The sequence below is a fragment of the Elephas maximus genome, chromosome X (assembly GCF_024166365.1).
Source record: "Elephas maximus indicus isolate mEleMax1 chromosome X, mEleMax1 primary haplotype, whole genome shotgun sequence".
NCBI classification, from domain to species: domain Eukaryota; kingdom Metazoa; phylum Chordata; class Mammalia; order Proboscidea; family Elephantidae; genus Elephas; species Elephas maximus.
This window is the reverse complement of record NC_064846.1, coordinates 54540327-54553609: the sequence shown is the minus strand read 5'-3', so window position 1 is coordinate 54553609 and position 13283 is coordinate 54540327. Positions and strand designations below refer to the sequence as shown.

The 13283-nt window shown below is 43.4% G+C and overlaps 2 protein-coding genes across 2 annotated transcripts in view; one reads left to right on the top strand and one right to left on the bottom strand.

Annotated features, from left to right (window-relative positions):
- Positions 1–88: 88 nt before the first annotated feature.
- Positions 89–2325, top strand: TCEAL1 (transcription elongation factor A like 1). The gene has a single exon (XM_049872212.1). It carries the CDS (start codon positions 89–91, stop codon positions 611–613), a length of 525 nt encoding a protein of 174 aa, XP_049728169.1. The 3' UTR covers positions 614–2325.
- A 7769-nt stretch (positions 2326–10094) lies between these two features.
- Positions 10095–13283, bottom strand: part of MORF4L2 (mortality factor 4 like 2) — a 30217-nt gene continuing 27028 nt past the window's right edge. Inside the window, exon 4 of the transcript XR_007515814.1 lies at positions 10095–10669. The gene's annotated coding sequence lies outside the window, so the exon portion shown is untranslated. The remainder of the gene's footprint in view (positions 10670–13283) is intronic.

The following is a 13283-nucleotide window of genomic DNA, read 5'->3' as shown; positions in this document are numbered from 1 at the left end:
GTTGTTGGCCCATCCACCAAATATTCCGACTCTACTTTCCCTTTCTTGTCTTCTCAGAATAACTGTTTAAAGAATTAGCATTCTCAACATGGAAAAGCCATGCAAAGAAAATGAAGAAGAGCCACATAGCGCGCCAAAGACCACTGAAGAACCGCCTCCGGTGGAGCACCCTCCCGAAAAGCACTCTCCCGGGGAGGAAGAGGAGGAGGAGGAGGAGGAGGATCTGTCTTCAGAAGAGCAGTCCTCGGAGGAGGAGGAGGAGGAGGACGAGGAAGAGTTCTTTCCCGAGGAACTCCTTCCCGAGCTCCTTCCTGAGGTGCTCCTTTCGGAGGAGCGCCCCCAGGAGCGACTTTCCAGGAAGTACCTTTTTGAGGAGCGTCCTCCCATGGAGCAGCCTCCTTGTGGAGTAGGAAAACATAAACTAGAGGAAGGAAGTTTTAAGGAGAGGCTGGCTCGTTCTCGCCCACAGTTTAGAGGGGAGATACATGGCAAGAATTTAAGCAATGAGGAGATGATAAAGGTAGCAGAGGAGATGGAAGAGATGAAAAGAGTAAGAAACAAACTACTGATAATGCACTGGAAGGCAAAACGGAACCGCCCTTATCCTATTTAATGGGTTCTGCCTTGAGTTCTGTTTTGCCTGGTAGTAGTACTGCCACCTGAACTTTGCATTTCCGTATATACCTTTTGCTGTGTTCTTAACTTTTTGTGTGGCTTTATTTTCCTTTTGTGACTGGCATAAAAGTGTTTTCTTCCCCTATAATCTGCCAGTCTCCCTCAGTCATGAATTTCATCTGTTAGCATGAAGATGTATATTATGTATTGTGAAGTGAAAAAACAGCTTTCAAAAAGTATATATAGTATTCCACTTAAAAATATATGTATATTTATATAGTAATATGCAAAGAAAACAAAGTATATGCATCAGAAGCTTAACAGTGGCTGATAAAATAATAGGTGATTTTTGTTTTAATTTTTGCTTTATCTGAATTTCTCATTTTTAAAACTATTTATTTTGTTTGTTTTTTCAAGATGAACACACTTGTGTTGCAAAAAAAAATTAATATAATGAAAAAAATGTGAAGCAGTTTTCAAAAACCTGTCAGCTTATGAAGACAATATGGCACTTAATAAATACTTGTGAAAACATAACAAAAGAAAAGTAAATCCCATGTTTCTTCTGACTCTCTTAGGTAAAAATACAAACCACATACCTATTACATTTGTATAAGGGTCAGTCTTTTCCCAGTTGAATTAGGAATAAAACCTGCCTTGCAGAGCTTCTGTGGAACCACATGAGGTAAAGATCATGTGAGCTATGTTTGTCTCTTTTCCCCACCTGCATACTCCGGACCCCCAGATGCTATAAATTCCCTTCATACATGGGGTGGTGCCTGAGGGGAGCCTCACCTGTGCTCACAGACAAGTCCTGTGAGATTCCAGGTGAGTGTCACATTCTATTCCTTTCCTGTTCTTCCTTTGAGTACTGCTGTGTCTGCAAGGCATAGCAGCCTCTTCTGCTGGGTCTTGCTCCTTCCACTGGGCCCCATCACTGCTGCTGTGCTGGAGCCCTCAAGGTGCAAAGCCTCACTGATTGTACTGGAGTGTCTTGTGATAGAACTGTGTAGCCTACAGAGGCACAGAGAATGTGCCCCTTCCAGCTTTAATATTACGCTTACTCAGGTGGTTACCATTCTAGTGCTGTTTAGACATCAGTGTCCTTTTTAAAGAAGTCTTAGCAAAATTATCTTGTCCATTTTTTTCCCCCTTCTTACAGCCTCCTTTTTCTCTATCGGACTCAAACATGAGTCCAGCGGGACCTGGGCTGGGAGACAGATTTGTGTACAAGACACCATGCAGTGTACTCAAAATTTGAACCTCCCTCCCAGGTAATTTCCAAGAATAAAAAAAGCCAAACCAAACCCGTTGCTGTCGAGTCAATTCTGACTCATAGTGACCCTATAGGACAGAGTAAAACTGCCCCGTACAATTTCCAAGGAGCATCTGGTGGATTCAAACGGCCAGCCTTTTGGTTAGCAGCCTTAACTCTTAACCACTATGCCACTGGTTTTAATTGCCTAACTTGCCTTAGGGTGAGCTCTCTCCCAGGGGCTTCTAACAGGCATGCCTTATGAATTCTGCTGGCATGTTCAATGTGTATAAGTTAAAGAGGAGACTAAAACTTAGGACATTCCAGTTCCACCCCACCCCGTATTAACCGGAAACATGCCAGTGTACTTTGTAAAACATTGAAGTATTATATATGTATCAGATTATTTCCCCATTAAACTATCCGTGTAAAACCGAAGACTTTTATTGATCCTGGTCATTCTAGAAACACAGATGGTGTGTTAATATTTTTTTCAAATTATGACGCAGTCAGGCACCTTGATTTCTTGAATCATCTCTGTCCTTGATTGACTGTGTAAGCTTCGGTAAGTGTGTTTGTTCCCTAGAACATATAATTTGCAGTTCCAAAAGGAACACAGTGGGGGAGGAATTGTTTCTCCATGTTCAACATTAAAATTAACATACCAGTGTTTCTATTATAAAAACTGCAGAATTCTGAATTCTACTCTAAAAACTGCAGAATCCTAGGCTGTACCCTAGGCCTGCTAAATCTGCTTTTCTGTAAATTAGCACACCAAAGGTGGAGGGCCACTGACCTATATACTCCTGATTTTCCTAAGGATATACTATGAAATAAATAGAAGAAAAAAATAGAAGTCTGTATCAGAATTAAGAGTGAAAGTCCTGTCCAAGCATATTTTTAAGTAACAGCCTCACAAATTGTACTACATGAAATTTAAAAGATTTCCTGCAGTAAAGCAAGATTGCACAAAAAGCTAAGGGAGACAATATAATAGCAAGATGTATTTTCTATGCCTAAACATCATATATGCCTTGCATTGCTTCCTTCCAGTATGAGTAAAATTTATCAGAAAGGAACTCAAAGTTCTCCTTCTGCCATCAGCTCACAAAAAAATAAGCTCTGTACCCTTGGCTTTGTTTTCTGTTTTTATTGTTTTCACTCTGTGATACGTCTCTTCATGTTTCCAGACCATTATTCAAGGTTGTGGCAGCCCGATGAATGCTCTTGGGGCTGGAATTCCTGCTAGAGTGAGCTAAGGCTTACTGTGACCTTTTACAAAATAGGATAAATCCATCCCCCGGGTGTTCAGAGTGTCCCTATGAGTCGGAGTGGTCTCAACGGCAATGGGTTTGGTTTTTTAGTGGGTGTTCAGAAAAGCCCTGGTGGCACAGTGGTTAAGAGATTGGCTGCTAACCAAAAGGTTGGCAGTTCAGATCCACCAGCTGCTCCTTGGAAACCCTATGGTGCAGTTCACTCCATCCTATAGGGTTGCTCTGAGTCGGAATAGACTTGATGGTAGTGGGTTTTTTTTTTTTTTTTTTGGTTTGTTTTGGTGTGTGGGCCGGGGCTGGGGGCTTAAGCAGGATGTGGACAAGCTCCCTCAAGCCACATGGCTTTCCAGGGGTGGGTCTGACCTTGGTGTTTCTGCTCCAGCCTGCAGCAGGCACCAAGCCCACCTAGGCCAGGCTGCCCTGGGCAGACATACCTGGAGAAGGACTGTCCCTGCTGCAGGTAGGAGCCTTTCCCTCCTCCCTTTCTCTTTCGGGGAACTTTTTGTAGGGGAGAAGATGAAGCTCCAAAGCTTCCTAACTGGAAGCACTGGTTGTGATAGTCCTTACCAAGCAGTTGTCTGAACTGGGTCTGACCGGTAACTTGGGGTTGGAACAAAAGGGACTGCCCCTTCTCTCAGAGTCCGGTGAAGTCCCTCACTACCTCTCTGCTCAGTCTGGTATCGTTATCACATGTCCAAGCAGCAAACTTGGCTGTCCAGCTCCAGAGCAGAAAGCATTGAGGGTCTAGGGCCCTGGAGAGAGAGCCCTCTGTTAACCAGCATCCCCAGGCTCTTAGGAGACAGTGCTTAAGAGGGGGAGCCCTTCTAGAGAGGCAGTGTGGAAGGGATCAGGCTCAGGGGCCTTGTAAAACATCTAGCGACTCTCCCCTCCCCTATTCAAAAATACTAACCTAAACTAACTCAATTATTTTTACAAATGAGGAGTAAAACTAAACAGATAAAAAGAAGCAGATCCTATGTTCTAACTCAGAATTACCAGTATCAAACCCTATGTTCTCCCCCACTCTACCACGCTGCCTCTAATTTAGATGGTAGCTTTCCTGGGCTTAGGAATAATTGGTTTAGACTTGAGTATGGTATCTTGTTGATTTGTGCACTTAGGAGTTCTCACATTATTATTCTTGCTCCAGGTCGGAGTGCCAATTAGGCAGTTGGATGTAAGTGTCCAGTTAAGGAAAGAGATTGGGATGGAAAAATGGATTATGGCCGATGGCATCTGGCACATAGTAGACACCCTGTGAATATTTGTGAATTAAATGAATGAATGTAGAATCCAACTGTTTATCCTTCTATTCTTTTCTACGCTTATGTATTTTTCAAACAGAATTGGGATTCCTTTTTTTAATATTTTTTGTGCTTTAAGTGAAAGTTTACAAATGAAGTCAGTCTCTCACACAAAACTCCTGTACACCTTGCTATATACTCCTAGTTGCTCCCCCACCCAATGAGGCAGCACACTCCTTCTCTCCACCCTGTATTTCTGTGTCTACAGAATAGGGATTCTAATGAACTCACTGCCTCATAATCTGTGTATAAAAATGAACTTTGTTTTTCATTTCCTCTTTACCAAGACAATACCGGATTATGAAGCAGTGAGTTCATTAGATCTGCCTCTTGATGGCAACTGACCTTTTGGTTAGCGGCCAAGCACTTAACCACTGTGCCACTAGGGCTTGTTTTCTGAGTACAGGATGTTATTTTTTTTGTGCTTTAAGTGAAAATTTACAAATGAAGTCAGTCTCTCATACAAAAATTTATATACACCTTGCTATATACTTCTAGTTGCTCCCCTCCAATGAGAGAGCACACTCCTTCTCTCCTTCTCTCCAGTAGTTGGAACCCACCAGCCACTCTGGGGAAGAAGGATGTGGCAGTCTGCTTCCATAAAAATTACAGCCTTGGAAGCTCTATGAGGCAGTTCTACTCTGCCCTATAGGGTTGCTATGAGTCGAAATCCACTCGACGGAAAAGGGTTTGGTTTATTGGGAAAACCATTTGCAATCAAGTCAATTCACACTCATGGCGACCCTCTCTGTGTCAGAGTAGAACTATGCTCCATAGGGTTTTCGGTGGCTGATTTTTTGGAAGTAGATTGCCAGGCCTTTCTTCCAAGGTGCCTCTGGGTGAATTAAAACCTCTAACCTTTCAGTTAGCAGCCATGCACATGAACGGTCCTCGCCACTCAGGGACTCCTCCTATATTGTGAAGGAGGTGAGAAAAAGACATTGCCATATGTTGCTGGTGGCAGTAAAAAGTTTATACGATCTTTTTTTAGGACAATTTGTATATAAATATTTATCGGGGCAATGCCAGAAATCCCCCATTCGTCTGTCCGTTTGTCATACTCTGGTGGCTATGTGTTGCTCTGATGCTGAAAGCTATGCCACCAGTATTTCATATACCAGCAGGATCACCCATAGTGGACAGGTTTCAGCAGAGCTTCGAGACTAAGACTAGGCAGAAGGACCTGGTGGTCTGCTTCTGAAAAACTTAGCCAGTGAAAACCTTATGAATAGCAGTGGTACAAATTGTCTGATCAGTGACTGCAACAACAGGCTCAAAATAGCAACGATTGTGAGGATGGCACAGGACCAGGCACAGTTACGTTCTATTGTATTTAGGGTTACTAAGAGTCGGAACCAATTTGACGGCACCTGATAACAACAACAATTATAATGCTAGAAATAGTGGGAGTTTGGAAATAATCTAAATGTTCATCATTAAAGGCTGTTTAAACAAATTATGATAATCTCTATCAGTGGTTCTCAAACGGGATGGAACTGCTCCCTAGGGGGTGTTTGGAAATGTGTTGAGGTATATGATGGCTAAGGTTGTGTGTCAACTTGGCTGGGCCATGATTCTCAGTCATTTGGCAGTAGTATGATGATGTGATCACCTCCATGATGAGAATTGATACAGTGTGATCACCTCCATGATGGGATCTGCTGTGCGTAGCCAATCAGTTGAAAGGGAGTTTCTTAGGGCATGTGGCCTACATCAAACATAAGTGGCAAGGCTCATGGGCTTTTGCTCGCTCTGGATCCAATTGACTGGAAGAGATCCATATATGTGCCCATTCCAAAGTAAAGTGATCCAATGGAATGTGGAAATTATCGGACAATATTAATATCACATGCGAGTATTATGGTATTTTCAGTCACCTCATGTGCATGTTAAAGCTGGACAATGAATAAGGAAGACCAAAGAAGAATTGATGCTTTCGAATTATGATGTTGGCGAAGAATATTGAATATTGAATATACCATGGACTGCCAGAAGAATGAACAAACCTGTCTTGGAAGAAGTACAGCCAGAATGCTCCTTAGGAGGGAAGATGGCAAGACTTCGTCTCACATACTTTGGACATGTTATCAGGAGAGACCAGTCTCTGGAGAAGGCCATCATTCATGGTAAAATAGAGGAAGAACCTCAACAACATGGATTGATACAGTGGCTGCCTCCACTAAACTATCTGGTTCTCTCCAGAAGCAACAGTAGTGTCAAGTCTGTGCTACATAGGGCTGGATACTATGGCTCTCAGTGCCTGTGTTCTATTCCACAAACATCCTAAGGAACAAATCCCTTATGTGAAGTAGACTTTTACAGTACCGGCCTGTGTGAAAAAAATCAAATTCCACTTCTCTGACACCAAACTTTCTTGATTAATCCAAATGAATTTGTTATTTATGTTCCACTTCTGCCCTGACACCAGCTACACATGCAGCACCGCTTCCTGACCCGAATCACGTGGAACCAGGTCAGAGCTCACAAGGTAAAGGACACAGTCCTCCAGACTGACAAGTCAGCCCAAGGCTTCAGATGCCAGCTGCAAGCTTGGGAGTTTCCAGGGTCCCCTCACTTCTGACCTGCTGGCTATAAATTCAGGGGTTCCCCCATCTTCTCAGGACACCAGCCATAAACTCAGGGGTCCCCAGGCCCCTCAGTCCTGACCTGTTGTTGTTTCCCACTACTCCCTTAGGTTCAGTAGTTCACTAGAATGACTCATAGAACTCATGGAAAGTGCTATAATTACAGGAAACTATTATAGGGAAAAGGGTACAATGAAGAGATGCATAGGGCAAGGTCTGGGAGGGTTCCCAATGCGGAGCTTCCGTGTCTCAGAAGGGGATGAGGTATTGTCCCGTGGGAGCCTTGGTGGAGTAGTGGTTAAGAGCCGTGGCTGCTAACAAAAAGATCGGCAGTTTGAATCCACCAGCTGCTCCTTGGAACCGCTGTGGGGCAGTTCTACTCTGTCCAGTAGGGTTGCTATGAGTCAGAACCAACTTGATGGCACCTAACAACAACAACCCTCCCATGTGCATAGATGTCTTTCACCAACCAAAAAGCGCATGGAGCTTTCCACTGCAGGGCCTTCAATGGGGCTGAAATCAGCTGATATTATGAAGTGGTCTTTCTGGCCTGGCCAGCCCCCACCTGAGTCACCTCATTAGCATAAATCCTCAGGTGTGGTCTGGAAGCTATAGGGTCACTATGAGTCAGAATTGACTCCAAGGCAATGGCTTTAGAGGTTATCTCTCAGGAAGGATAAACACCAAATTCTTTGGGTAAAGTTAAATTCTTTACCCTACAGGGCCCTGAGGGAATTACTCATTCTAGAAAAATGGCATAAGAAGGGCACAGATGGGGGAAGCATGAACCATATTTAGGTCATACTGAGTGGGGGTCTTTTGAGGATGGATCAGAGAAAAAAATGATCACAAAGCTCAGAATGTGTGACTCAGGCTGTATTTTGGAAAATGCCTGGATGGGAAGTCTAATATTATTCAGTAGGAGGTCATGGGTTTGCCATCCAGGATCTTTGAGCAGGAGAATGACAAGATAAAATCGGGAAATAAGGTAGATCAATTTGATCATTCGGTTTGTTCTTTGAACTTTTCTCCGATAGCTGCAGTACACACTGGGCATTCTCTGAATTCCTATAATAATCAGACCTGATAATAATCCTTACCTCAGAGACTGATGAGGAAGTGCATGGGATAGCCCTCTAGCATACCTAAAGCAACTAGTCCTGTGTTGGGGACCTGGCAGGTACTCAGTAATGGTGAGATTCCCAGAGATCTCAACAGGACAAGTATCATTTCCTTGTGGTTGGCTTTTTGACTCTTCCAACCCATCCACTCCCGACCTGATAGACCTCAAGAAATCATTGTAATTGTCTTTCATTGAGTGCCCAAATGTGGGGAGTTCTCCAGTATGTTCCAGAGGTGAGGTCAGCACATTGGGGGTGGTTTACCCAAAGACAGTCAGTGAGGATGGATCTGTCACTGGGAACTCAGAGAGGTCTCCTAAACCCAGAAGCAGCATCATGACACCTTGTGTTTTCTGTGTCTTATATACCTGTGCTTCCCAGATGTTCACCTGTAAGGTAAAATAACAGGGCAGAAAAGCAACCGATGCGGCAATCTGTTTTTATTCTCCTAAAAGAATTGATTGCCATTGATTTCTTCATTCAGTCTCACAGACAACTTTCAGTTTCACGTGTTCTCTATGATAATTGAATGACTTCCGTAAAATGTAGAGTTCTCTTAATTGTATATGTGTCATAGTTTTTCTTTTTGAGGATGAAATTGGATAATTCAGGTGACAATCATGTTTATAGTAGCATTTTTGGAGTCATTAATATCCTATGGGGAGTGAAACATGTGGAAGAACACTAAAGAAGCTATTACTAAACCAAGTGAAAAGTGACTGTGTCTGGAACTAGATGAGTGGCAGTGGAGATGAAGGTATATAGAACTTTTCCAAAGATATTTTGGAGGTTGAGTCAGAGAATTGAACTGAGAGGTGGGGAGGAATTGGGGAATACAAAGGAGTGGAGTCAAAGATAATGCTCACACTTGGGCATCTGGATGGATGTTTGTGTCATTCTCTGAAAAAGTAAACAGAGAAACCGAAGCAAGTTTGGGGTCAAGCGAGAGAAGATATGGAAAGGGAAGATTGTGAAATCAGTTTTAGATGTACTCAAATTTAAGGCTTCTGTGGGGAATCTTGCTGGCACAGTGGTTAAGAGCTTGGCTGCTAATCAAAAGGTCGGCAGTTTGAATCCACCAGCCGCTCCTTGGAAACTACTCTGTCCTATAGGGTTGCTATGAGCCAGAATCGACTCGGTGGCAAAGGGTTTGGCTTGGTTATTTTTGTAGGGCATCCAGTTTAAAAAGCATCTGAGCTCAGGAGAAAGGCAGAGTCTCAAGATGTAGATATAAGTCATTAGTGCTTAGATGAAGAGAACCAAGGACAAAATCTGGAGGAACTCTTAACTTTAAGAAACGCATGTGTTTTAGTGGCTAAGATCACAGGCCTTGGAGTCACACAAAGCTGGGTTTGAATTCTGGCTTTTCCACTTAGTACTAACTACCTGCTCTTAGACAGGCCTACCACTTAAATTTTTGAGGCCAGAGGCAAGATTACAAAGTGGAAGCCCTTATATCATATGTTTAAATATTTAAACATTATAAATCAGGCTAACAAATTGTTAAATAACATATGTTCTAACTGGGTTCAGATTAGAATTCTTAGACTTCTCAGCTTCCCATGGCACACGCTTCCTCTCTATCCTTAGCTCCATCCCACATTGAGGGGCTTCACGCACACCTAAGCAGATGCAGCAAATTACACGTTCAAATTCCATTCACATCCCCTGCAAACAGTCTCCACTCAGTCTAAGGGTACACCTGCAGGAAGGCAGGTCTGGGGAAGAGGCGCATGCAAGCGCTGGAAGTAGACTTGGGCAGTTTGGGCAAGATATTCTAGGGTTCCAGGTATCTAGAGTGCAGCCTAGAAGCGTGGGGGCAGGGGGTGGGGTGAGGGATTTCTGGAGCCATTTTACTTTAAGCTAGAGAACAACATGGTGTAACATTCAAATGTATTCCTCTTTCTAAGTTTAAGATACACAAACTTTTTAAAAATTTTTATTGTGCTTTAAGTGAAAGTTTACCAACCAAGTCAGTCTCATACAAAAACCTATACATACCTTGGTATATTCGGTTGTTTTTTTTATATTCTCCTAGCTGCACTCCCCCTAATTAGACAGTACACTCCTTCCATCCACTCTATTTTCATGTCCATCTGGCCAGCTTCTGACCTCCTCTCCTCTCTCATCTCTTCTCCAGACAGCAGCCACCCACATAGTCTCATGTGTCTACTTGATCCACGATGCTCACTCTTCACCAGTATCATTTTCTATCCCATAGTCCAGTCCAATCCCTGTCTGAAGAGTTGGCTTTGGGAATGGTTCCTGTCTTGGGCCAACAGAAGGTCTGGGGACCATGATCTCCAGGGTCCTTCTAGTCTCAGACCATTAAGTCTGGTCCTTTTACAAGAATTTGGGGTCTGCATCCCACTCTTCTCCTGCTCCTTCAGGGGTTCTCTGTTGTGTTCCCTGTCAGGGCAGTCATCGGTTGTAGCCGGGCACCATCTGGTTGTTGTGGTCTCAGGCTGATGTAGTCTCTGGTTTATGTGGCCCTGTCTCTTGGGCTCATAATTACCTTGAAGATACACAAACATTTTACACATCTTTCCAAAGTATATAAAATTAAACAACAACCCCTCCCCTAAACAAAAACAAAACAATGTATCACTCACCCAATTTAGGAAAATATTAAAAAATCTTAGAGCAGAAACAGTGTTGAACAATCCAACTTGTAACTCCTGTTAGATTATGTATGGGTGAGGTTTGGGGGCTCATTAGCTGAATACAGATGTATGTTGTTGTAGCTGTTGTCTAGTTAGCCCCGGACTCATAACGACCCCATGTTTGCCCCACAGTGGAACAAAATGCTGCCCAGTCTGGTTGTAGATCATATCCTTGTGATCCATAGGGTTTTCATTGGCTGATATTCAGAAGTAGATTGCCAGGCTTTTCTTTATAGTCTACCCTAGTCAGGAAGCTCCAATAAAACCTGTTCAGCATAGTAGCAACACACAAGCCTCCGCTGACAGGATCATAGCTGCACTTGAGGTACACTGGCAGAGAATTGAACCAGGTCTCCTGCATGGAGGGCGAGATTCCTACCACTGAACTACCACTGCCCCCAAACAGATGTATCAAACCGGCAAAAAAAAAAAAAAAAAACCATTGCTGTTGAGTCGATTCCGACTCATAGTCACCCTATAGAACAGAGTATGTATAGGAGAACTGAAAACCCCTCAATGAGCAGAGGTGATAATGCAGAGGTGAATTCACCTTGAAGCTAATGAAGCTTAAGCTTCAGGGCCCCTTGATTTGCATGGTCACTGTCTAATGCCCCTAGGAAGGGCTTATTATTGTTGTTGTTGTTGTTGGGTGCCAGTCAAATCAATTCTCCACTCAGAGACCCCTTGTGACAGAGTAGAGGTGGTGCAGTGGTTAAAGGGCTCAACTGCTACCCAAAAGGTTGGTGGTTCAAACCTACTAGCCGTTCAGTGGGAGCAGGGTGTGGCAGTCTGCTTCTGTAAAGATTACAGCCTTGGAAACCGTAACGAGCTGTTCTACTATGTCCTATAGGGTTGGCTATGAGTTGGAATCAACTCAATGACGACGACGGGTAATCTTTACAGGAGCAGAACATCAGATCCTTTTTCTGCAGAGCCACTGGGTGGGTTCAAACTGCCAACCTATCGATAACAGCCAAGTGCTTAACCGTTGCGCCACCAGGGCTCCTTAGGAAGGACTATGGTAGGCAAAATTCTAAGATGATCTCCAGTGACCTTTACACTTGTATAATACATTTCCCCCTCTTGATTATAGGTGGGACCTATGAATATGATGTAGCACTCCCATGATTATGTCGTTATGTTGCAAAAGGGATTTTTCAGGTCCAATCAAGTTCCAAATCTTTGAGTTAATCAAAATGGAGATTATTGGATGGGTCTGAGCTAATCAGGTGAGCCCTTAAAGGGGTTGGGCCCTTTTGTAAGTAAGAGAGATTTGAAGCATAAAAGGGATCCAGTAATTTTGAAGGCAGAGGGTGCCACATGGCAAGGAATGCAGGGGACCGCTAGGAGCTGAGAATGGCCCCAGCTGATGGCCAGAAGGAAAGGAGGACTTCATTGCTACAAGGACAAGAAACTGAATTCTGCTACAACCAGGTAATCTTGGAAAATGATCCTGAGCTTCAGATGAGAACAGAGCCTGATGCCTTGATTCCAGCCACAGTGTACCTGGATTTCTGACCTACAGAACTATGAGCTAATCAAACAGGTGTTGTTTTAAGCATTAAGCTTGTGGTATTTTTATTATATGGAAATATAAAACTAATACGGAGGCCATGACTATGTGTCTTATATTTTTATAAAATTAATAAGTAAAAGCAAGAATACTGACCACCATTTGAGACTACTGTCTCTTTCCACTCTGACGTTCCTTCCTTTTGGTGATGGTGAGATGGATGTGTACATTTTTGGGGTTGAGCTAAGAGGAAGTTGATTTGGGATTACATTTAGTTTTGATTTTGTTGTTTTTAGCTGCCACAGAGTCGGTCTCCAACTCATGGCACAAGGGAACAAAAGTAAAATGCTGCCAGGTCTTGGACCATCCACATGATCAGTTGAGGCTCTGACTGTTGTGATCCATAGTGTTTTCACTGGCTGATTTTCAGAAGCAGATCACCAAGCCTTTCTTCCTAGTCCATCGTGATCTGGAAGCTCTGTGGAAACCTGCTCAACATCATAACAACATACAAGCCTCCAATGACAGACTGGGGGATTAACCAGTAAGCGTGGTATGCACCAGCTTGCGTTGAGCAGGTATGAACGGGCTTAATCGTATTTACTTGCTAATCTGTGGTGAGCAATTTCACATGGGTTTTACCACGACGTTGCTGTAGTAGGACAGGTGAAATTGTGCACTGCAGATTGCAGGGGAAGGCACAGTTGGGCTCTTGCATACCTTGCTTGTTGGGTAGTTTGGCCGTGGGTAGTGGCTGCACATGAGAAACTGAACCTGAGTCTCCCTCATGGATGGTGAGAATTCAACCACTCAATCACCAGTGCCTCAGTTTTGGTTTAGTTGGATGTGTTTCTCAGTTCGTTCTGTATATAGTTAAGTAATTACTAGTAAGTTTTCGGAGCCCCGGTGGCATAGTAGTTAAGTGCTACGGCTGCTAACCGAAAGGTCGGCAG